We start from the raw sequence: 26,415 nt of genomic DNA, 5'->3' as shown, positions 1-26,415 counted from the left end.
TGAGTAAAGGTAACTTAATCCAATTAAACAAGTTCAAATTTTGATAAAGGCACAGATGTTCCCACAACTTTACATATTTCGTGACGAGTTCCAAATAAATGATCCATTTATTAAAATTAGTTTAATAACCTATTAATTTATGCTTATAATATAATGGTTTTTGGTAGTAGTACAGATATTTGTGACTGAGCTCGTTCGGGGAAGTGCTACCGCCTTGCTTATTTCTGCCGGTATAAAGCATTATTAAAATGCTGTGTTCCGGTCTACAGGGCAGTGTTGCCGTTGTAACTTCGTTTTTAAAGATTGATAGAAACAGACACGTTGCTTTGCAGGGCGTATAATTAATATATTCCCTGCGAAGTGTTGCTCAGTTTATTAGATTTCCACTTATAACATAAAACTTATACATAAAACACCAAGTTGGAATTGGTCCGTAAATTATTACGCACGCTTTTTGTACGGTTATTATACGGTTATTTTGTATTGTTCTTGAATTTATTGAAATCAAAATTAATCACTGTCAATTTCAAAATTTTTATGTTTGCCAAGTTACTTCACGTTCTTATCACCTAATCCTAAGGTTGCCTAACAGACATCGCTACAAAGCGATAAGGCCGCTTTTTGTATTCTACATCTATCTTTGTATTACTATTCGTCTTTTATTTCCCTAACTTCGTAGTTTTCATTATCTTTTGTCATGATTTTATCAGGAAATTAAAAATTCACAAATGGGTTATTTAAAACAAAAAAGGATCGTTCCAACAAAACATAAATTTGACAAGTTGTTTTAAGTTAATGGAATTTAAAGAAAAGTTTTAGACGAAACAGTAAAGGTTATTGTTTTAAAGCATTTTTATTGTTGGAGACTAATTGGATCAAAACACTTCGCTCTTAAAAATACAATAAAGTTATCTTTCATTTTATTTAACCACAATTAAAGAATTAATGTTAAATATTAGAAAAATTAATAAACGAGTAATATTTCATTCATCACTATTTTTCATTGGCAATATATTGCACTGCAGTGTAACAGTGCGTTTTTTTTTGGTTAGCCTTAGTTTTTAAACGAGACAGATTTACGTCAGACATATTATAACAAAGCAAAGTCAACATATTATCAACGTGCATTTGATCAGATAGAGAGCACGCGGCTAGATTTCTGCCACAGTTACACCAATGTAAATGTTCAGTGGTTATCTTTTAAGTATCTACCACCTGGCATGAGGTAATATTTATTTACTAGATAATTTTAAACTTAAAAAGTAGTTAGTAAATTAAAAAAAAAAGATTAACGTGTTTGAGTATTTGTTGTAATATTTATATTCTAGTATACAACTTCTTTTTTATGTAATTACGATAGTAACATAATAAATCAATGATTTTATCCATTGAATAGAATAAGAAAAGCTACTTAGGTAACAAAGCCAATAGGTACTTATATCGCGTGCGTAATTTTTATTCTGAGGCAGTTTCCAAAATGGCTGCGTTTAGAAGACGGAAAATATGTGCAAATATGAATTCTATAATATACGTAACAACATTTAAATTCTCGGACAAATCTGACCGCTTAGCGATCGCGTTGCAACGTTATACCCAGTTCAATTTTCTATGTAACTGAGTAGATGAAAATGGAATGGCCGTGAACGGCCGAAAGAAAATTTTCACATCGTCTAACTGTAGCTTATCTTACCGCAGCCTTTCTTTTTAGTAGTAAAGCTACCGGCGTGCTTATTTCTGTCGTAAAACAACATGGTTGCATTTTTTTTTTCCAGTTGCCGATGTTATTACAGGCACATGAGGCTAACACCTATGCCTCAAGTTTTCCACGTCCATCTGCCTGTTCCGTCAATTATCACTATAAAAGAAGCCTCAGAGTTTACTCTCAAGCGATAGTTAAACAATCACTTAGAAGTCACGTTGCTTTCGTTAAAGAATCTAATAATAACTTTACAAACATCGACTGATCAAAGTTATAAATTGCAATCTAGTTAGGTGTTAAGTTAGAATTTCATTTTCTCTCCCTCCCTTCTCGGAAATCATTCATTATCTTGCCACTGAAAACTTTCCTCTGTTTATTATATTTGCTATGGAATGGAAAATTACCTACACATTTTATGCTTTTAATGATATTTTTATAGGTTTCGCTTTTTGCTTTTAATTAAGTTATGGAGATTGAAGCTTTCATTTTTAATAAACCTACTAGTGAAAAATGAATTGTTGATAGTTGCCAGGTGGTATAACAAGTTGGTAATTAAGCTGGTTATTATATCGCTTATCACACATTACTTGTGACAAGTATGACCTACTAAGAACATCACCTTTAGCATTTGTTGAAATTGCTACCTGTTTTCTCGCCAACTTCTTAACTTTTAAATAAGAATTGGATAACACTAACACAGTACTTAATTCGTACAAGCAGAGCTTAACTGTGATATCATATAATCGACACTATCATTATCAACTCATAACCGGAGCATTCCGGCAGCCGATTCTCTATCCCAGTTGACACCAAATTATACCAGCCACTGCAGAAATTTGCCACCAAATAACCTTGAACTTGGTGGCCACGCTGACGAAGAGCGGATAGACTTCGCACCTCATTGAGAACTATAAATATGGAGAACCCAGCATACCGGTTTCCTTCGCGCATTTTAAGTGATATTTTAACTCCGAAGAGTTGGAGATACGTCTTACGGACATAATTTAGACCATTATTTTTATTTTCTTATATTTATCATACCTTAAATTTATTTAAATGTTTTTATTACTTGTTTATTTTGGGCAAAAATAAATATTTGTCTATTTTTTAATAATTGACTCACCGCAACCAAACCGCCATTCTCACACGGAACGTCCAGGTAGTTGAACATGACCTGGATCCTCTTGTCAGGATCTGTTATCATGTAGATGCCGCATACTGTCGGCTCATCAGACGGAGACTTAAAGAACAGCTCCCCTTCTTCCGATGTCACCAGGAAACAATCTAGTAACAAATAACTTAAGGTTGCAGTACACTCATACGCTATTTGGAAAATTGTGTGTAAGTTAAAGAAATTGCCTCCTACATAATTTATTTTTTACAATTACGAACAACGGAAAATTTTAATACTAAGTTATCGGAATTCTTCAAATCGCGAAACACAAATATACACTGCGGGTGTACAGTAAAAGCCAAATCTTTGAAGTAGCCGACGCCTGTTTTGGGAGCGTAATAAAACTTTAAGCAAAGAAATTATACACGTTGCCGTCAAACCGTCAATTGAGCAATGCCAAAAATATTGTTCTTAAGTAAACAAAAGTGACAGTGGCATTCGAATAAGTTATGTCAGTTAATAGATATGGGATTCTCTGTCAAGAAATTCTCAGTACCAGCCCGGAGTAAGGAAATCAGCGTTGTCCATCTACTTGACTCGGAGAGCACTTCCAGCAGGCATTGCCACTTACATATTGTTCTTGCTCTTAATTCCTCTTTCCTGAGAAGAAGAAGGAAGAAGTATGTGCCCAGCAGTGGGACGTTAATGAGCTGCTGATGATGATGACTGCTTATAATATTTGCTTGGATACCAATGAGACAGTAGGGCTTCGTTATTGTGTTTATGACATCTGTAGTTAGTAATCTTACCGTTTCAGTCAATGCCCTGTACATTTTACCAATTTGTGTCACGATTGATGTGTGGGGACACTCATCAGTCACGTCTTCGTCGTAGCGTTAAAGTTAATTCTATACAATGGACTTGTATTTCTTTTTTATTGCTTTATTGCTCCTGTTTCTTAATAATTTCTGTGCACGATTGCATACAAATTGTAAAAGCCCTGCTCTACCATTGAGAAATAAAATACTATGAAGGCATTGACCCTTCTACCTGGATAGACCATAATCGGTTTCTACACGGAATAGCTGCAACGGAAATCTAAATTACTGAGATTCGTATCGTTGCATGCCAAAGAGACGGGAGGCGGAAAGCTTCTAGCTGTTCGGGGTAGGCTATTTGGTGCAAAGAGTCATAATATGACACAGATACACCGGAAAAGCCTTTCAAGCTATACAAATAACAAATCCTCAATCAGGTGATGCTAAAAGTAAGTTTTGCACAGTTTGAGTTCGTAGAAAAACCGGCGCGTCTCGGCCTACATTTTTTAACTGACCGAGCTCAAAATGGATTTAGATACTCAGAATGGCATGGATCGGCGCGTGCTATTCTGATTCAATGTGAGCCGGACTGCAAGCACTGGAGCCCCAACGCACTGCGTTATGGAGTCTGTATTCTAAAATCTAACATTGCAAAATTCTCGTGGTTTTAAAACAAACAAAACAAAATGCTTCTTACCTTCAGCAGGGTCGATAACTTTGTGAGTGGGAATAGGATAGCGACGCACTCTGGAAAACCACGACATTAGTTTTTCTGGACTCCGATGTTCCCCTCGCCAGCCCTAAAAATATCAGAAACTTAAAACATTTGGTACGAAGACATTATATCGCCACAAAAAACATTCGCCACGAATTTGTTAAACTGATGTTTTTGAAAAATCATTCTTCATCAGCTGTAGCTGGACATTGATTATTTTAGTATTAGCGCCTATAAACTGTTCATTACGAGATTTAATTATTGGTTAATCAACACCATAGCTTGTGATTGGTTCATCGGCCTTTGATAACTGCACTTTGTGATATCAAAACTTGACGGCTTTGAATTAAGACATTAAATCTGATACCACAAAGTGCACGTCGCGGCTAATTACGCTGTCATGGCAGTACAACACTGCCATGAAACCTTAGCAGCACTATCACAATATTGATATGCTAAACCTGGACTCGTATTTATAAACATATTAGTTTTGCCAATGGCTTCGCTCGCGTTTATTTAGATTTTGCTTATTAATTTGATTTGTCCCATTCTAAAAGGAATATTTTCATCCCGTACAGTAGTACTTTTTTCTATCAAAATTTTAATTAATTTGTATGTAGGTAATAATACATGTATGTATACCTATATATAAATATAATTCCGTTAGTGTAGTTAGCGTGGAATAGATCACCCTTAGTGATAAGGTCACCTTTTGCTTGTGTTTTTTATTATATATTTTATTTAGTACAAACAATAAAATTGTTTTAATAATAATAAAGTAACATAATAAAGTTTATGCCACCGTTATGACTCAACATGGACATTTGGGTATACTCGAGTATGTATTTTTTATTAAAAGTAGACTTTAAGAAACCCTACCTAAATTACAAAATTTTTAAGCCCATTAGTTAGGTTGAAACAAGAGCAAATTTTTTCCGTCGTCTATCCGCTTATATACACAATATACCCTGACTTATCGCATCGCATCGCCCGGCTGCACGATTACTTAGTTTGCTGTTTAAAACCTTTCTCAAAAATTCGACGAATACCAAAAAATGTGTGCATAGAATCAAATCCGACTTCAGGGATTAGCGTGTACAAACAAATAACAAAACAAATGAATGGAATAAACGGCTTAATGTGTTCCGAGGCACGGATAAACCATAAAGGTTAGATTTTAACCTGCAAATTGGTACGATACTTCTGCGAAGTTATACCAACAAACTAGTAACTATAGCCGGTATTCGGTACTCGGTAACGTAATCGATTTGTTTTTTGCTGTCCCAACTAGGTCACACCACCGTCATAAACATTTTTCGCCATAATGTAATCAGGATATCTCAGGATCAAAAAGAGCCCTATTGAGAGAGTCTTACTACCTCAAAGACATCATATGGGTGATTTATCATCCATTCAACTATCAGGAAGGGACGCATTTTATCTTATTGAGATCATGTATTGATTCTTTCGACGTTAAATATACCTGTCAGAAATATATGCTTAAATATCAACTAAGTATCCATAAACTTACCTTTATTATTACTCTTTATTTGTACACCACATTAATTAAAGGATATATACAACGTTTAATGGAGTAAAATATTGTTGAAGGGTGTATAAGTATATCTCATTGACGGCCGAGTGGCGCAGTGGGCAGTGACCCTGCTTTCTGAGTCTAAGGCCGTGGGTTCGATTCCCACAACTGGAAAATGTGTTGTGTGATGAACATGAATGTTTTTCAGTGTCTGAGTTTTTATCTTTATATTATAAGTATTTATGTGTATTATATTCATAAAAAAATATTCATCAGCTATCTCAGTTCCCATAACACAAGCTACGCTTACTTTAGGGCTAGATGGCGATATGTGTATTGTCGTAGTATATTTATTTATTTATTTATATTTCATAAGGAATCACCCTGTAAACATATAAAATCAAAAGAACATTATTTCTTTTTTCATACAAAACATTTAAGTGTTCACTTATGACAACCCTATTAAAGATAAAACACTGACACTCGCATAGTACATAGTATTTACATAAACATCTTATATATTTTTTAAAGCCTATTTATACACGTGCCACAAGGACATATTGAATGTCGACGAGTGTCATAGGATACGTTTCAGCGTAATATATCAAGCGGTTCTCGTAGGATTTAAGTAAAATAAAACGCGCACGAAGTCGAGACAAACATATTTCAAACCTACTAAATAGTTTTTATTTGAAAGAAATAACTTCTATAAATATTACTACTATTCAAAGTGATTCGAAATGGCTATTTCATATAAAATTGTTTTATTTTTCGGCTATTACTTTTTTTCTTATTCTCTTATACGGTTAAGTACCCAAAACAATATATTTATATATATAAGCTTTGCAGTATGGGACTTTTATACATAGAAATATGTGAATCTTTGATCGGCATGTGGCCCTTTTTGCCTACTTTACTTCCAGCACCATAATCCCATATTAAATAAGGATTGTAGGAACTGTCTTTTCAAGTAACCTCGAGTGTAAGTGAATTTCAGCAGTAGCACTCTAATAGAAGCTAAATTACATCTTTTATACTACTTTTATCGTGCTATAAAAACTAACCTTATTATGATTAGGCTCAAAGATGACTTTATTTATCTATCACGAACTATATAAGAACTAACAGGTTATTGGCAATAAATAATAATAAATAATTTATCAGTTTTTCATCTAGTCGTACTCTCAGAGAAAAAAATAAGATGAAAATTGTTCTTGGGTATTATTGCTCTACAGATTGTGACCAAAATAAATATGGATAACAATTATCCGTTAAAGCCCATTTTATACAGAAAAACGTAGTGTAGTAAAGTTAATTAATTGGATTCAACAAGCTCAGCTTAGTGTGTTGTGTCTTATAACAATACCTACCTAATGTATTTTACAAACAAGTTAAACTGTTGGTGGTGAATAAACTTTTTCATTTTTCATTTTCAATTGACTCTAATGGATACCTTAACCTTTTCGACGTCAAGCGGAATAGATGTGGAAATATGAAAATCTAAACAGTGAGACCAAGTAATCTAATTTACTAATAAGTAATCTAGTTATACTATTACTTTTACTACTATGCCTACTGTTTATGACGACCCCTTTTTTTATCTATCCACGGTGGGAGAGTCTACCAACGCTACGTACCCGGATAGGGATGAAAAAAAATATGGTTCTTCTGCATATTTCCTCATTACTGATATGATTACGTAGAGATAATCCGAGCGTCGCTAAGCTATTAGCTACGGATAAGGTTAAAATATATTTATTCAACCATATCTACGTTGATTGAAACAGGCTTCAGTAATCACGTACCTATATGGTTTGTGTTTACACTGTTTACGTAGACCTGAAAGCGTAGTTTGACTAAAGCAGACACTCAAATAAATCACTCACTTTTGGCAACATGTTAACTTCAAAGGATTTCTTTGTCGACTTTCACTACTTGGATGTAAGCTACTTGGATTAAATACATATCAATTACATTATGTCAAAAGTTAAGAACGTACTAAAGGCTTGGTAAATATTAAATTTACGCATATGTTAATTTTATGCCATAATCCCATAAATTTACCTATTTTACGCATATTTAATAAAACTTGTGAAGCTTCACAACAGTTAGGGTAAGATTTTGTCAAATTATTAATTTTATAGTCAACATTTCCTGAGGATGCTCCGGTTTCGGAGCGAAACGTGCGTATAGGATACATTGCATCTGTTTGGTGTGGAGTATAAGGTTTGGAGATACTATAAACTACACCATACAGATTCTATGGTAAATTAAGCATAATTTTTATAATAAGATTTAGTTTTATTTAATTACCAACTCATTGGGTTTTGATCTTGAACAAATAGTTCCAGCCCGAACCCCGAAAATTGTCACAGGCACACCCCCTGCAACCCTTGTGCCTGAACCTCAAACTAACGTAATCGTAATAAGCCAAAAAACCCGTTTCAGTGAAAAAAATCCCTCTCTCCTATGAGAAAGAAGGCCTGTTTTTAGCAATGGGGTGTTAGTAGGTTGAGGATTTTAAAGATAGTATAAAGGACTCTCCCAACAGAAGGGTTTGTCCATTATGAAAACGCTGGGCTTCGGTAAACAGAAGATGACGGTAGTAGCACAGTATTCTCCCAGTCTCCTCGTACCCGATACCCGCGGGAAGAGTCGGTGGTTAAAACTGTATTCTAATATGTTGTCACCACACGGCACTATGTGTTCATCAACTCATAATAAGCTCTTTTTTATGCAGTAGAGTAAAAAAACACTATAATTAATACTCATCAGAGTGGGATTTATAGTCAAGATAGTAAATAAGTTTCGGTCAACATAGCAACACGGTGCTGACGCAAATAGAAATATAGCACACGCTTTCTCCATATTCACAAATATAACTTATCTAAGTACATTACTTAACTAACTGTAAAATTTTAAGCCAGATGTGTTTGATACTTTCCGTATTTATTTAAAATGTACGACGACCCTAAAAGACAGGCTTAAAACGTATTTAACACGGAATTTAGATTAGCGTTTAACGATGTGAGGTTACATCACGCAAGTATCACGTGGTTCCTGAAATTTTATTGCATCCTTGGTATTTATTAATTAGTGACAACTGCCACATTTTATTACAAGACTTGTAGGAAAGGCCGTTGGTGTATAATATGTAATAATTACACTAAGCTAGTGACGCCATCTAGTGAATTTACATTATTCTATCATCTACCTGTATCTATAATATTAACTATAAATAGCGACTTCAAACGCCACGACAAACAAACAAAAATTTATATTAGTATAGATTTTCTTAACCAAAAGACTGTGATTTTAATACCTACTTTTTTACATGACAACATGGCCAAATCAAGAAGAATTTGTTGAAAAATTCATTGCATGTACTTATCTAGAGTTGTAAACTAATTCAGGAAACGTCTGAACAAGATTGTTTATCTAGAGAGTTTTCTCTTGGTATTTTGCTTTTGATGTACGAGTATAAGTCGAAGTTTTAAGTATGTACGATTTCGCCATGTACTTATTTACATTCAGCCACTATAATACAACTAATAAGATAATCAGCTATTCTCACCCAAACAACACAATCACACTAAAGTTAATAGCAAACCTTCGTGTTTCAATTATGGTAAACGTCTTTTTGAACATAAATAAATATACTACGACAACATGCACATCGCCATCTAGCCTGAAAGTAAGCGTACCTTGTATTATGGGTACTAAGATGGCTGATAATTATTTTTATGAATAATATACATAAATGCTTATAATATGCATACAAACACCCAGACACGAGAAAAAAATAAGAAAAAAATCATTTTTGAAAGAGGTTTTTTTGGAATAACTTTTAAACGGCTCGATCGATCAACATCAAAAACTAATCCGCTCTTAAACTTGAAAAACCACGTCGATCACCGCCAATCCGTTCAAATCGGTTGATTCGTTCGAGAGATGGCGTTAACGAAAGAAAACCGAAAAAAGTGTTTTTTTTACATAACTTCAACATTTCTTATCAGATTGTTTTTGATGAAATTGAATAATTTTTAGAGTTTAAAAAACTGCGTCGATCGCCGCCTTGAACGTAAAAATCGGTTGATTTGTTCGAGAGATATCCTTGTCTAAATTTTTGGAAACAAGTGATTTTTCAACATAACTCTGACATTTTTAACTTCCCGCTAAGAAAATCAAAGATTTTAAAAAATCGAAAAGTTATTGTTCTCACCCCGTTTTATAAAAATCGAGTTTTTATCAGATCTCGACGTTTAAAGGTCACAGGAAGCTTCCCTGACTATCCTCGCGAGGTTTGCACTATGTCTATATGCGTGCGTGTTTATGTGTGTGTGTGTGTGTGTGTTTGGTTGGACCGATTTAGATCGATGGATTTTCAGAAATCTTTAAAAAACCAAAAAAAAAAATTTTCAAATGTGGTTTTTTTCGAATAACTTTTAAACAGCTTGATCGATCAACTCCAAAAACTAATCAGCTCTTAACCTCAAAAACCACGTCGATCTCAACCAATCCGGTTAAAATCGGTTGATTCATTCGAGAGATATCGTGAAAGAAAGGAAACCTAAACAAGTGTTTTTTCGGAATAACTCCGAAATTCCTCGCTCGATCTCGAATTGAAATTTGAAGATTCTATGTAAGGCTTGAAAAACTGGGCTGAATGCTGAATGCCGCGTAAAAATCGATTCATCAAATAGTGTTTTATCCAACTTCTATCAGACAGATAACAGCTCTCCGAGCTCAAAGAAAACGCACAAATTGTATTTTTAAGCTCGAAGAGCTCAAAAACGTCATAAGTGCAATTTGGTTTAGGTTAGGTTTAGGTATGAAATTGGCGGGAAGTTGCAGGGATGGCCTTCAGGGTCAACCGTTTTCCTAATTTTTATTTACATATTTTAATGATACACATTATGTATATATTACTTGTAGCAAATCAATTAATAGTGCAGTTCTTATGATAATTTACTTCGAATTACATTAAATGTACCCATAATGCAACAACGCTTACTTTGGGGCTAAATGGCGATGTGTGTATTGTCGTAGTATATTTTTTAACTAGTTTATTTGAAGCTTGTATTAACAGAGTTTAGTCCAGGAAAAAATAAGTAAATGTTGAGCATACATGATTTTTTAAAATTCAATGACTGCAGGTAGTTTGTATCTCGGAAAATTGGGATGAAAAATGTTTTGCTTTTCGAATTTATCCGAAGATATCTTCAACGAATAAACTGTTTTAAAAAAAAAGTTCAGCCAACAAGCTGAATAGCTATAATAAAAATATTAGCTACAAACAACGAAGTACGTACTTCAAACTAATTTCAGAACTAAAGTATTCACGATGCTTTTGCTAACATAATCCTTAATTAACAGTCTATTGAAGCTTGTTAGTCCGAAAAGAGTTGAACATGTTGAACTACATAATTTACCTTTGAGGAAAATCTGTACCTAAATTTTCTTTTAAGCAGAATTGAAATTTAAGTAATAAAAAAAATTGTAAAGTATCATCTACTCGTCAAATTATTTAATGTAATTTTTAATTCTCGGCCTACTTATAATCCACGGCTGCGCTCAGGCCATCTCTCTTATCACAGAGCACGAGGTTTCTCTTAGAATGAGAAGGTTTAAACCGTACCAACATACCAATCCGCTGGGCAGCTTGCAGGTTTCCTATCGAATCTTTCTTCGCCGTTATTTCAAATAACTTGTTATTAAAGTCTGTTTTTAATGGCCTTAAAGCACACAACTCCGAATACCTATTTAAGAAGTGCGCAACGGGTTATATTTGATCACCTTGTGAGTCCAACGTTCTAACTAAGCTGTCATCGCTTAGGTGAGAGTAATAGGAGAGGGGAATTTAGAAATAAGACCTCACATCGCTGCACTCGAGCAATTCAACCACGGTTTTTCACCTCATCTGGCGAGGAGGCCTTCCTTCAGCCTAGCTGTCTAACACAGAAATGCAGTCAGCTTTCTTAATACCATTCTACGCATACTTGACTTAGGTACATAGGTTAGGACTTATATAAATTTATTTATTTATACTCTTTATTTGTACACCAATAGAAAAACGAGAAAAAAAAGAACAAACACATGAAAAATTAAGCAGGATACAAAAGGCGGTCTTATCGCTAAGTAGCGATCTCTGCCAGGCAACCATAGGATTAGGAAAACTAAAAAGAAAAAAGAATAGGTGGGGTACACTATTTAGTACATACAAACGAATGTCTAATACATTAACCAGACTACACAAATACTATTGATAAATATAAAAAAAAAATACTAATACATAGTTTAACATACCATAAATACTTAAATATGAGTTTTAATTTAGATAAAAGTTTTATCTCAGGAAACGTCTAGAAGCATTCGAGATGTGGGCCTATCGACGCATGCTGAAAATTAGTTGGACTCAAAAGGTTACCAATGAGGAAGTCTTGCGACGAGTTGGTTGACAGCGCGGACTTTGGAAGACCGTCAATAAGAAAATAGTTGCTTATCTAGGGCATGTGGTTTGGCATGATAGATACAGGGTACTGCAACTGATAATGATGGGCAAAGTTGCTGGAAAGAGACACATCGGTCGCAAGAGGAAGTCTTGGTTGCGCAATATTAGGGAGTGGACTGGGATCGCGAGTGCCGCCCAGCTGTTTAGCCTCGCGAGAGAAAAGGAAAATTATCGAAAACTGACGGCCAACCTACACTAGTTGGAGAGGCACCTAAAGAAGAAGAAAAGTTTTATACACGTTACTGATCTGACCTTATCCCACGGTCGGTTTCACATGCTCTGGTACTGAAAAATTATTGAATCCGAGAACCCGCTTTGCTGGCAAAGATTCTCACCACTAGAAGGCAGATAAGTTGCAATGTATGCTTTTAGCAACAAATACTAGTGCGGGGCCGGTTTACAGGATTCAATAAAATGAAAATTTCTCATGAACGTTGAAGGCGTTGAAATGAAGAAACTTAATATAAGGAATATTCTTATACTTTTACATAAAGTTCTTCTTCTCTCTTGATCTATCTATCTTATATCAAAATATATAATAATAGTTTAAATATATAAGGTTAACATATAAAGTGCAAGTTTATGTTACTACGATGAGCTGTAAAAGTAAAAGAATCAACTTTACAACATTTATCCTTCGAGAGTAACGTTATTTTATAAATCTTTTTTAATGGAAGTTATAAAATAAAAAACTAAACGAGCGGAGTCGCTAATGTGCTTTTTAATAATGGCTAATGGATACGTAGGTAACATCCTATTGTAAGATGAAATCGAACGTGGGTTTCAAGGCGTCGCGCGTCGGCGTCGCCATTGTCATCACTTTACACCCACCTACTTAGGGTGCGATTTCACTGAAGCGAAGTTGAGGATACGACATATATGTACAGCAATAGCTAGTTAAATATCTCGGTTTGATTGTCCGATATCATCAAATCGTCTGTGAGTTACTCGAGAGAATATGTATGTACAAAATAAATGTATTAAATATCCATTACATTAGATTTAGCTGAGTGGAGTAAAAGGAGGCTAGCGCCTTCATTTAAAGCAGTATTATTTTTATATCCGCTATTATGCTCGCTACTTTATCCTTTGTTATAAGTTTCCTATACAAGCTTTTTCCGCTATCGTACACAATATACCCCGAAGCCTTAAGCTGTCAAATGCATAAAGATTTTTTAAAACTGACTGTGATCAGCAGGAATTAACGCGTTGTGGTATAAAAACTCTTGTCCCATATTAAATCCTTAAACATTTAACTTACTATTTTCTTTGTCAAACTAAAAAAAATTCATCGATTTAACTTAAAAATAGGACGAACTTTAATATAAAACTTGGTCGCTTATTTAAGCCCCCTTAGGGGCGAAATTTAAAATGTTAAATAGACTTTCTCAAGAAGCTTTTTCAAATACGTAAATATAATACATAAATTTTCAAGACTGTGGACGCGTTATACAAAAAAAAAATATTATTAGTAAAGATTGTTGATACTGTACAGGATTATAATAATTTCTTTAGAAGTGTACAGGTAATAGGTATCCCGTTAACAGTCTACTGTACTGTATTATAATTATGTAGTGTACGTTTGCAGATATACGCCAATTATATTCACGTATGAACGACTCTACAGACGCTTTAAGTTCGATGATACGTTATAATGATTTAGTTTGACGCTTTTTTATATAAAATATTTATAAAAGCAAATTGAAATCTTATTGCTGTGCCAATTAATTACATGATCTGAATTTAGTGAATGCCTTTTTTTCAGCCTCATAACGATTGTTGGCCAGAGAGATACGGGTTCAAATCACACAGGCTCTGAAATTCTAAATGCATTTCAAAATTATATGACTGAAGCCTTTGTCCTTCAAGCGGCTAGCAATATTTACGCTAAATTGATAACGGCAGTTGTTCAACCAAACATAGGTTATTAACGAAATCACACTTTCACATTATGGTCTATACTAATAAAAAAATATTAGTAAAAAGTTCATGTATATATTGTGCACAACCACAATCAATCTCCAACCAATAGACAAACATAACGTAAATACAAAATTAAAATAAATCTTTTTTTGGTTGCCCATCTATTTTTAAAACAGATTGGATATTACAATATTTATGGCAACATTATATCTATGGTATCTGTTCACCTCGTGAATTGTTATTTATAGAAATTATACTTTATTGAAGACAATCAAATAAATAAATTACCGGCCAACGACAGGACACGGGTCCCGGAATAAATTAATTGCATAAATTAAAAACGCATATAATTTTGAAAACATAGAGGTACGTGCTGAGGATCTAAATCTTTCCCCCAAAGGGGAAGCTAACATATAACCACAAGGCTATCACCGCTTCATAATATTTTTATAGCGTCTAGTTATTTTACTTTGTCTAGCAAACCTAGCCGTGTTTCAGGCAACTTAAAATTTACTGAAACAAACGACTCTTTCTATGGGTGAATAAATAAAATGATGCAGCTGTGGCACAAGCTAGGAACACAGTTCCACTGGTTAATTAATTACACCCTTGGGTAACTACACGTCGTTATAATTGCCCCGGAGACTCGCTCTCAAGATTATTAGCTGTGAAAAATATCAACTCATATTACCCGGGAATGTTAGAAACAGCTTAAGCGCACTTACGATATTATATTTTGTACTTCGTAAAAAAGTTTGACATCTAGGCCATGCCAAGCTATGCTGTATGTATACTCATTGACCTAGGAAAGTTGCTGGGTGTTTAAAAAAAATTTAAGACCACTTGTCGTGTCGCTACTTTTGTTAGTTTCGTGTGCAAATGAAAATATTATTTTATGATAACTTTTTAAATTTAAATTTTCAGTTATAAGTAAGAACTGACCAAGGTCGTCAGATGTTTCAGAATACGCCAGGCTGCAATACATTCACGTATATAATCACGTTATCATAGTAGTCAATATCTTTAAAATTTAAGACAAATGAAGAAAAATGGCCATAATCTATTTTTCGGAAAAATGCATTGACAACTTTCTCCTATAAAAATTGGTATATGTGTTTGATAGCCTTATGTGACTATATTATTGCAGTTTGAATTGTATTACATTCTTACACGCAAACGTGTCAAATTGACAATTCCCTTTTTTTGAAGTTGGCTAGAAATATTCAAACTCAATTTAGCTAATATATCATAATGATATGAAATAGCAATTTTTATTGTACAAATCTTTTCTTGATTTCTTGATTGACAGTTAAATAATACCCATTTTTAAATAAGATAAAAGCATGAAATATACGTATAAGAGCAAAAGCAAATAATGTCTTGTTTTTATTTGTCTATCAAAGTTATTTACAAAGAAAGGCTCGGCTGGATTGTTTTAATATTAAATATTTGGTCTTATTTGTGTAGGTTAACAATGGATTATTTAGGGGACGGGATTTCAATAAACTGTAACTTTTATCCTCAATCCGTGAACTTGAAACTAGGAATTCATATTGATACCCGAAATAGGTTTTATAGAAAACATTTTATTAGTTTTTCTATCTATACTCGCAAATTCAATATAATATGTATATTGATGTCGATAAATATGAATACTTACATATGTTTATGAAGATTTTAGGTCTCGTGTTTCAGGTCACGAACAAACCCTTAACCACGATAAGAATAAAAAATTACATGTAGTAATTATCATAAAGTGTAAGCGGTGATAGCCCACTAGGTAGGAGCTCGACTTCACTTTCATGGGGCCGAGTTCATGTCCCAGCACGTACCTCTAAATTTTCAAAGTTATGTGCGTTTCAAGTAATTAAAATGCAATTTGCTTCAACGGTGAAGGAAAACATCGTGAGGAAATTTGTATGCCTGAGAGTTCTCCATAGCGTTCTCAAAGGTTCTGGCCACGGCCTGAACCCCGTTTTGGCCTAACATGAAAACTCGAAAACCCTAATACCATGTCACGTAAATTTAAGGCAAAGCTATGTGTGAAAATTAAATCATCTCGATTAACTTATTTATCGTATTTATATAAACTTTATATATATTTTAACATATTTAGGGTTAATTCTTTGAATTAAACCGATAGCTGAAGCGATGCTTGGTAATATAGTAAAGAAGATGATAATAATAACGGATGTAAAAAAATGTGGAAAAACGAATAAAAGATGGTAGTGGAACTGGAGTCAACAGAAGAAGCGATCAAAGTGTTTGAAGAAGAATGCAGTAAAGGGCAAGCATCAGTTGAATGTGATTATGTAATAGAAAATGCGAAAATTCATTTTTTCATTTATTTTTTGCAGACATTTTTTCCCCCAGCTCAGCGTATTTGATACCAAGTATGCCTATATTTATTGAGAAGCCTTTTAAATTACTTATATCTGGATATTCCTAATCCTTTAAAAAAACTTGTTAAATAGGTGTCCAACACGTCCAGCTAGTCAGTATTCCAGAAATTCAGTTGTATAAAATACGGGATATCTAAATTCAGGTCTAACAATACTGCAATATTTCAGCTTCCAAGTGAATTGTGAAGCCAGATAACTGGATTGGATAACTAAGATTTCAACAGTATATCCTATTTCTTAAATTTATTATTATTTTTCCGAACTTGCTTTTAAACACTGACGCAATTTGGTTAGCGGTCACTGTTTTAATTTAATCATGATCCGAGTTCATTAAGATGTGTGTTTAAGCACTACTCTTGAGCCAAATTTCAGGTTTTACTTATTTAATTAATATAGCGGGTTACCGTCCTTTTCCATCGGATACGCATATTTTGTCTTAGAACCTATTTAATATTTTCATTCTTATTAAGGCTCTGTTTTAAATTGTTACCTTTATTTTTAACAGACCAACAAATCTGACAATAATAGGTGCATCGGTTATTTAAATCAATTATTACAATGTGTAATTAAAAAACGAAACAATAATTACTTGCTTTAGAGGTACATTATGTACTGTCTCTGAGACTTGTCTGTGAAACCTAAAACCTAATAGTTTTTGAGTAAAACACTGCTATAGTTTTTACTGAAATAATTCAGATACAGCCCTTAAATCACATGCAAAATTAAAATTATGTGTCATTTTATTAAGTACGCGTCGCGCAGCGTACGTACTATGCGCGTGTCGGTCTTTTATGTTCAATAGGGTTGTCATAAGTAAAAACGTAGAATAAATATGCTTCTTTTGATCTAATATTTTTACAGGGTGGTTCCTTATGAAATATACTTATGCACACTGCAATCTCAACCAATGGTAAGTGATGATGCAGTCTAAGATGGTAGCGGGCTAACCTGTTATGGAGTATGACCGATATAATAACCCAACCCCTAATTTGTTTCTACGCGAAATCCTACCGGAACGCTAAATCGCTTAGTGGCACGTCTTTGTCGATGGAGTAGTAACAAGCCACGACCGAAGCCTCCACCAGACCTGAACAGAGCAAGTTAAGAAATTAAAAAAACCCTAATTGCCCCTGCCGAGATTCAAACACGGGACCTCTGTTTTTTAATCCACTGAAAGTTAGCCCTCGTCTGCAATCTCACCTGATGTTCAGTGGTGATTCAGTCTAAAACGGTATCGGGCTAACCTGTTATTGGTACGGCAGTACACCTATACGCATAACTCTAATCGATTTCTATGCGACATCGTACAATAACGCTTAAGAACTTGGCAACACGTTTATACCGGTGGGTTAGTATCCTAGCTACAGCCTCTATTAAACTAGCCTCGCATCAGACAAAACAATACTGCAAAGTATAGCTATTTTCTTAGGTGATAAACATTTCTCTGAGCAGTGTTTATTGACCCCACCCTGCTATAAAATGTCGTCATTGTTTTATGAATTACCTACTACGTGGAAGGTCGAAACTATACACGATAAGGTATTATATTGAATAACTCGTAAAGCCCACGTATATTGTGTTCAGTTTTAATTAATATGTTTTACTACATCTTTGAATTGAGTGGTAGTAACAACCCCAATGAAGGTAGCGTATTTCTACTTGTAGACAAAGTTTCATTAAACGTGTTCTTAAATCTAATGCTACATCTTCAAAAAAGCGTCGATAGCTCAGGGTAGGACTTCGAGTTCGAATCCAAGCACACACCTTTACATTTTATAAGTAATGTGCGTTTTAAACAATTCAAATATCACTTGCTTCAACGTTGAAGGAAAACATAGTGAAGAAACCTGCATGCCTGAGAGTTCTCCATAGTTTTCTCAAAGATGTGTGGGGTCCACCAACTGGGCCAGCGTGGTGGACTACGGCCTTAACCCCTTCTCGTGGGAGGAGACCCGTGCTCTGTTGTGGGCAGTTTATGGGTGGATGTTGATATGATTAAGGCTAGATCTTCAGATGGAAGGTTGAATTTAGGATAATGATGGCACTACTAAATTCAATGTGAAGGTATGAATATGTCGTATTTTACTAACTTATGACACAAGTCTCATTAGGGAGGTAAGAGCTCGCAAGTCACAAAGAAAACTAAGCTTGGGACTCTCCCTGTCATAACTGTAACTTTACTAGTTAACGAAATATATTTCATATAATGTGTCAAAATTTCTCCATAAAATGTAATAAAACGGCATATATGATATACGTTAATGCGAATGTGACATTAGATGAAATGAATTCTTACAATAATGACTACAGAGCAGGCGATAAAGCGAACAATGCATGTAGACACTCTACGTGACAGGAAGAATATTACGTTTAAAAACCAAGAAATTACAACGAGTTGCGAAGCTAAATACTTGGCAGTGGTAGGATATATAATTTGAAGGCGGAATGGAGAAACTGTATAAGAATGTGTCTTCTTATACAGTTTCTCCATTCCGTAGTAGTTATAGGCTTTGGAATGGCGACATTAACTAAGCGAGAGTTCCTCCGGGAAAGTATTACCACCTTACTTATTCCTGTTACACTAGTGTCTCCGGTTGAAGAAAACGGGACGGTACTTTATGTAACGTATTCTTTGCATGCCCTGCGAAGAGTTGCTCTGTTTACAGGAGATGGCTTTCGACTTATCGGTCGGGCCGTCCGCTCTATCAGTCAATTATAACTATAAAAAAAAAACTGAATCTAGCAGCAAGAAGGGGGCTTAATGAAAGTAAGAAAAAGTATACTACGAGTTATTGGTTTAGCGTGTTATTGTCTCTGACTGAAGATCTGGTTTTAGCATGTAGAGCTATCCGGATATTTTTCGGCTTTTTAAATTAAATAAGACCGTTAAATTAGTTACTTTCGAATTTTGTTGTTGTGGTATTTATCAGCTTAAGAACGTTGCTGTTGTATATATTTTAAGATTGAAATACTCCCTTTCAAAACACACACGTTCAGCCTTGACACGTTTGAGTTGGTCGTACAAAAAGAATGAACCTTCATTCCTGCCGGCAGCCCTTTTTTGCAAAAATATTTCTACCATTCAACCCAAGTACTTAAATAAATAGTTAACAAAATAGGTTGTATTTTGAATACTATCTGTGTAGCGATTATGTATTTCAGAATCATACCAAATTTATTTATAAATTTTGACATCTCCTATGTCCAAATTGAACAAGATGTATTTTTTAAGTCTCAAATATGCTGATAATCGGATAATATTAATGAAGCCCTTATAACTCTAATAAAAAACTAACATTCTGAAAAAAGAAAACATATAAAATTATATTACTAACTATCTAATGGACGTGGTAAATAAAATAGATATATAGCTGAGAATTAAAGTGCTTTAAAATTGACTAACTATTTTATGTAATACAGAATGAAAGCCTTGTAAGAATTGCCACAAGGCGTTTTTTCTCTGCTAATAGAAAATATCGTCTAAATTGTGAACTTAATAAATTGTAATCTTTGTAACATGTAGTAATAATCGTGGTAATTAAAGCTCATCATCACCAAAGGTTATCTGGAGGAGATCGCTTCAAGCGATAAGGTCGCCTTTGTGCATATGTATACTATCGTTTTTTTTTTGTTAACCTGGCTTTATATTTGTTTGTGCAATAAAGACTTTTTCTTCTTCTTCTCATCATTACATTAGAGCAGCTAGGTAGGTCTATTCTCTATTCCTTGAGACCTGTGTCCAGCCATGGGATATAAATAGACTAGTGATGATAACTAGATGGACTGTCAGCATAATGTTTTATGCTGTAGTGCAAGCAAAAACAATTTCTGATAAAATATTCGAAGCAGCATCGTTTCACAGTTTTAAACATTTTAACATTTCTGATTTTATCCAGGTACGTTTTAATAACTTAAAAGAAAGCTCGTTGGGGATTTCCTGCAAGCGTACTTTTAAAAGAAAAAACATGCCTTCCATTTTAATTACGAAAATGGAATCACGTGCATTTTTTTGAATTATTGAATAGAAAGGCAGCTGTTCGATATTGAAGTTCATTAAAAATATGCTAAAGTCAGGTTTAAGTAATTCATTATACCATACTGCAGGTTGAGACTAAAATTTTTTAATACCTCCAATAATTGTAAGTCGTAGAATCTTATAATAATTAAGGAATCTCGGAAAAAAAAAAAATCTCGGAAATTAACTCGGTTACCCTACTAAATTTTGTCTTGAAAAATATTATATTTCTTTTAGTATGAGAATGCGCGATGGTGATAACCAAAAGAACCAGTTATGTTTGTTTTAGGATTCTAAGACCAAGGGGCTTTTTGAGTAATCATAGCTCTGGTTTTAAAAATACAATAAAGAAAATGTTTGAATATACACAAAATTAAGGACTATTTGAATTAACCAAGATTTTAATTTGTCTTTTGACTCTCATATTACTTTAAAATATTTCCAAAGACTAATTTCTTTGGGCTATCTGAATAAGAGAGATAGGATTGTTTTTTTTAAGAGTTAGCTTAATTAAGTGAGAATATATAAGTCCAGATATAGTTAATCTATAATAACTCTTTACAATTCTTCACGTATAACAAGTTTTTTTTTAAAATCTATTTTAATCTTTATATATAAAGGAATTAAAAAATATTTAGCAAAAATATGCGGTTTACGGCGTCTATTTTTAAAAACTTACCGGTAGCAGCAAGCCATCAATACTGTTGCACGCAAGCACGGCCGCGACCAAATAAAGAACTACTCTCATTTTGAAAAAGTTTTCACAAAAGTTATCACTGATAAGTTAACAATTCCACTGAGCAGTGACGTCGGCTTCAGGCAAATTGTGAATGGGTCCGACTTTCCCGCTCCCTTTATAAGCGTTCCCAGTTTTCTGCGCAAACTCCGCTGCGTTTAGTCCTTTGGCAGACAACTTCACTATAAAACCTTTTCCCGAACCTTTACACTATAAAAATCCTCCTTTAAAATTCCACCTACATAAAAGGTTTACTTTAAAAAGACCTTCAGTTTGTTCAAAACTTTAGTATATGAAAAACCTCTTGAGAGTTTTCTGTCTATATTCTAAGGAATACCGCCATTTTTTTTTTAAAAACTCTTAAAGTGTAGCATTTTTTCTCGCAAACAATGTCCCTCAATGATGATGTCTTTATGTGTAAAACGTTATCAATTGTAGCACGAGCGAAATGTTATCAGTGTCTATTATTTGCTCGGCAAATGTTTATGTCAGATGTGGTTTATAAATGGCTAAATCGTAAATAAAGATAAATGTATGATAAATATTTGCCATATTTTGGAATTTACGGATTGTATGTTTTAATTAAAGTACCCTACGGTGTTTGTTATTCACGCAAACATTTTTTACTACAACAATTTACATACTTTTTGTGATAGCCTAGTTGTTAGAACTTTGACCTCACTTTCGGAGGGACCGAGTTCCAATATCTTAAGTAATTAAAGATCAATTGCTTTAAGGGTGATGAAAAACATCGTGAGGAAACCTGCACTCTTGGGCTCTCCAAATGTTCTCAAAGGTGCGTGAATTCCACCAAGCCGCTCTTGACAGGCGTGGTGAACTCGGCTTAAGCCTATCTCATTCTAAGAGGAGACCAAAAGGGCCCGTGCGCTCAAGTGGGCCGTTAATAGGTTGACAATGATAAAGATTATGTATATCTTTACTACGGATGTAAGTTCGCGTGAATATTATAGACAGGCAAAACCGCAAGCTTGTATGCAAGTAATTAAAAAAAAATGATAAAAGGATATTTTTGCCTGCTCATTCATTGAGAAAATGTCAAGCAAATTATAAATTTAATAAAAGGTCATATTAATGAAATTTAAGTATCGAACTGTGCTTCTAGTACTTCTAGTGCGTCTGATATAATTTGGGCGAAAGAATTACGCAATAACGTTATTCTTTAAATTTTGTCGGACTGTCTAATTTATTTGCTTGTGCAAGTAAACTTTCGGAACGAGAAAATCATTTCGACGGGATTTTAAGAGGCAGGTAAAAAACCAATGCAGCAGCAGGTATTTTTTTTTCTGCGAAAAGGACTGTTGTCGTTTATTTGGCAGGGATTTTAAAGTTTATGGGATGATATGTTTGAAAGGAAGCTTCACTATTTTATACGAATAGGAATACTATAGATTTACCCGCTGACGAACCCCCGGTAAAGTACCAGTCGTTGTAATGGATACGACAAGCCGATTAATTGTCGTATATACGTGATGATAGGGAGATTAAACAGAAGTAATTATGCACAGTTAATAATAGGCTGAATTATTAAAATATTGAGTGTGGCGAGGCATAATAGCGGCAGTGCAGATCTGTTGATAGTTGCCTTGTCGGTTTAGTGGTTGGCAAGATCGCATCCCGCAAGGTCCAAAGTTTTTGCATTAGCAGGGGCAGGTTTCCGGTTTTCATCACTAAAATGTGGTAGTAGTCGTCATAGCATGCGTTGGGCAGAATTTTTTTAACTGCATTCTCACTTAATGGTGTGATGATGCAGTCTAACGTAGCGAGCAAACCTGTGAAGTATGGCAGTAACAATAAACCGATATCCCTATGGTATCCACGCAGTATCGTTCGTTTAATCGCTTGGCGGCAAGTCTTCATCATTCATAGGGCGTAATAGACAAAGTACGCGTTTGAGTCGTCTAAGAACGTAATGTTAGGGGTATGGCAGTTTCAATATACCCGACGGCCGACTGGCGCAGTGGGCAGCGACCCTGCTCTCTGAGCCCTAGGCCGTGGGTTCGATTCCCAAATCTGGAAAATGTTTGTGTGGTATTATATTCATAAAAATATTCATCAGCTATCTAAGTACCCATAAAACAAGCTTCGCTTACTTTGGGGCTAGAAGTCGATGTGTGTATTGTCGTAGTATATTTATTTTTATTTATTATTATTATACCCCTAATCGGTTCATACGCTTTATCGTAGCGGAACGCTAAATCGCTTGATGGGATGTCTTTGTTGGTAAGGTAGCCTAGCCACATAATCAATACTAATATTATAAATGCGAAAGTGCGTCTGTTTGTTTGTCCTTCCTTCACGGCCTGAAGAAGCAACCAATCAACTTGATTTTTGGCACATAGTTAGTTGTATGAACGAAGAGAAATATAAGCTACATTTCATCACAGGAAAACATACGGTTCCCATGGGATTCGTAAAATCTCCGTAATATACTTAACCCCCGTATATAATAAAGCGGACAAAGAACAGCTTGTAGTAAATAATAATTAAAATTTCAATTAAACTGTTTAAGCATTATACAGATTACATAATACAAAGATGTACCTACTTAAGAAAGTTAAGCACAGCTTTCATCCTTTGAAACATTCTTACTTTACTTCACTAATGGACAGCGTAAGCCGATTTATTTCAGATAATAGCATTAAACATTACACTAGTTCCTACTAAAATCTATACTTCTTCACTTGTATCCATATATATACATAATATCATAAATGTGAAAGTTTGTAAAGATGTATGGATGTATGGATGTATGGATGTTTCTTACACTTTCACTCAAAAAATGCATTGCCACTCTTAAACAGTTGTAAAGAAAATTAGCGATAGCATATTATATATTTATATTATAGCACAGTGGGTGGGAGCTCGACTTTTCGGGGGCCGAGTTCGAATCGCAGCACGCTCCTCTTTTCTAAGTTATGTGCGTTTTAAGTAATTAAAATATTACTTGCTTCAACATCAACGGTCAAGGAAAATATCGTGAGGAAACCTGCATGCTTGAGAGTTCTACGAAATGTTCACAAGGGTGTGTGGAGTCCATCGATCCGCACTGGGCCAGCGTGGTGGACTACGGCCTTAACCCCTTCTCATTTTCGTAGGAGACCCATGCCCTGTAGTGGGCATGGGTCTGAGTGGTAATGAGTTTATATCATGATGAGAGAAGAATATAAGCTTCTAAAAAAAATGTAAGGCTCTCGTGGAATAATAAATAAATAAATATACTGCGACATTGCACACATCGCAATCAAGTCCCAAAGTAAGCGTAGCTTGTGTAATGGGACTAAGAGGAGTGTTGAATATTTTTATGCATTATATACATAAATACTTATAATATACAGATAAACACCCAGACACTGAAAAATTCATGTTCATCCCAAAAACATTTTCTAGTTGCGGGAATCGAACCCACAGCCTGGGACTAAGAATGCAGGGTCGCTGCCCACTGCGCCAATCAGCCGTCAAATATATTTATTTCTCTTCACAGAACAAGATATCGAAAGGGAAAGTGATGGATGTAGCAAATATGTATAAAGCATATTTTAGTTAACATAAATTCATAAAGGAAATTCTTGACCTACCAATGCATACATTTAAAAAATGTGTAAAAACGCATCTAGTACAGCGAGGTTACTATACATTTGATGAATTCCTCAATGACAAGGTAGAATGGAAGCAGCCAGCAGCAGCTCTCATCTCCCGCAAGATAGCAAAATGATTGTAAATGTTGATGTTGGAAAAGAGCAACTACTGAGTTTCTTGCCGGCTCTTCTCGGTAGAATCTGCTTTCCGAACCGGTGGTAGAGTCACACAAACATGCATACTTGACGTTTCAAAAGTGCTTATAAAGTAGGCCTACTTGAAATAAATGAATTTGAATTTGAATTTGAATTTAAATACTAACGCACTACCTCTTAGACTTTATTAGCAGAACTGCTCTTAGTGTCAGCTAGTGAGCTCGTCCGGCAAAGTACTACCGCCCTGCTTTTTTATGCCGCTAAACAGCAATGCAGTATTCAGATCTGAAGGTAGTTTATGCCTGTGTGAATACAAGCATATATGGCCTAACAACTTCGCCTCCGGTTGATGGACACAGGAAATTACCCGGCTAAGTTTGTTGTGGGCTCTTTTTAGACCAGGGCGCGTTGGAACCCTCGTAGCTTTAGGTTTAAGTTGGCAACCAAAGTTATCACCATTCCCTGATAATTATGAAAACATATATGTATGAACGCTTCATAAGTGCCTGTGAGAGGCCTACATGAATAAAGAAATTTTGAATTCTAATTTGAATTACACACAGATAAATCATATACATATAATAATAGATACCACTTGTACGGTAAGAGCCCCATTATCCGCTCAGGAATCTATATTAAGACATAACTACCATAACAGTCCCTACGCGGGTGCTGCTAAGCTGAGTGCCCGATCAGAGTGTCTCTCGAAATGCAAGTTCTAATTATTATTTAAAACAGCCCATTAAAAAGTAACAGCTAACGCCCTCTACCATCTAGTAGCTCAAAGTTTTCTGTGGAATTAGTATTTTCCTTAGATTTCGCTGTTAGGTACGCGAACGCCATCTGTTGGTAACGCCATAGGTTTTTTACATTTGGGTCTAGATGGCGCTGTAGTAATTGTAATGAATAGTTCTAAAAAACTAAAATATCTTATTTTTTATATTGAAAGTTGGAATAATCTTCTCAAATTAGTGTATTGTCATCGGTCCTCGATATGTCTACAAAGTTTGAACGAAATCTGATCGTTCAAAGTAGGACAAAATCGAGCTCGAAGTAGTCGGTTACAAACATACAAACATACAGGTGAAGCTAATAAAAGCGTGTTAAAACGACGATCTCAATAGCGAAAGATGTATTCACTGGTTGTACTTCGGCAGAGCAAACTACTTCCTTCCGTCAAAAACTACACAACTAAA

The 26,415-nt window shown here is 34.7% G+C and overlaps 1 protein-coding gene across 1 annotated transcript in view; it reads right to left on the bottom strand.

The window, feature by feature from the left end:
- Positions 1-21,816, bottom strand: part of LOC120626344 (corticotropin-releasing factor-binding protein) — a 34,706-nt gene extending 12,890 nt beyond the window's left edge. The window contains exons 1-3 of the mRNA XM_039893840.1: positions 21,411-21,816; positions 4,329-4,431; positions 2,823-2,983 (exon numbers count right to left, since the gene is read on the bottom strand). Coding sequence (XP_039749774.1) covers positions 2,823-2,983; positions 4,329-4,431; positions 21,411-21,479 — 333 coding nt within the window. The 5' untranslated portion in view covers positions 21,480-21,816. The remainder of the gene's footprint in view (positions 1-2,822; positions 2,984-4,328; positions 4,432-21,410) is intronic.
- Between the last annotated feature and the right edge of the window lie 4,599 nt (positions 21,817-26,415).

The sequence above is a fragment of the Pararge aegeria genome, chromosome 9 (assembly GCF_905163445.1).
Source record: "Pararge aegeria chromosome 9, ilParAegt1.1, whole genome shotgun sequence".
Lineage (NCBI taxonomy): Eukaryota > Metazoa > Arthropoda > Insecta > Lepidoptera > Nymphalidae > Pararge > Pararge aegeria.
Note: the sequence above shows the minus strand (reverse complement) of the source record. Positions and strands in the feature narration are given on the sequence as shown.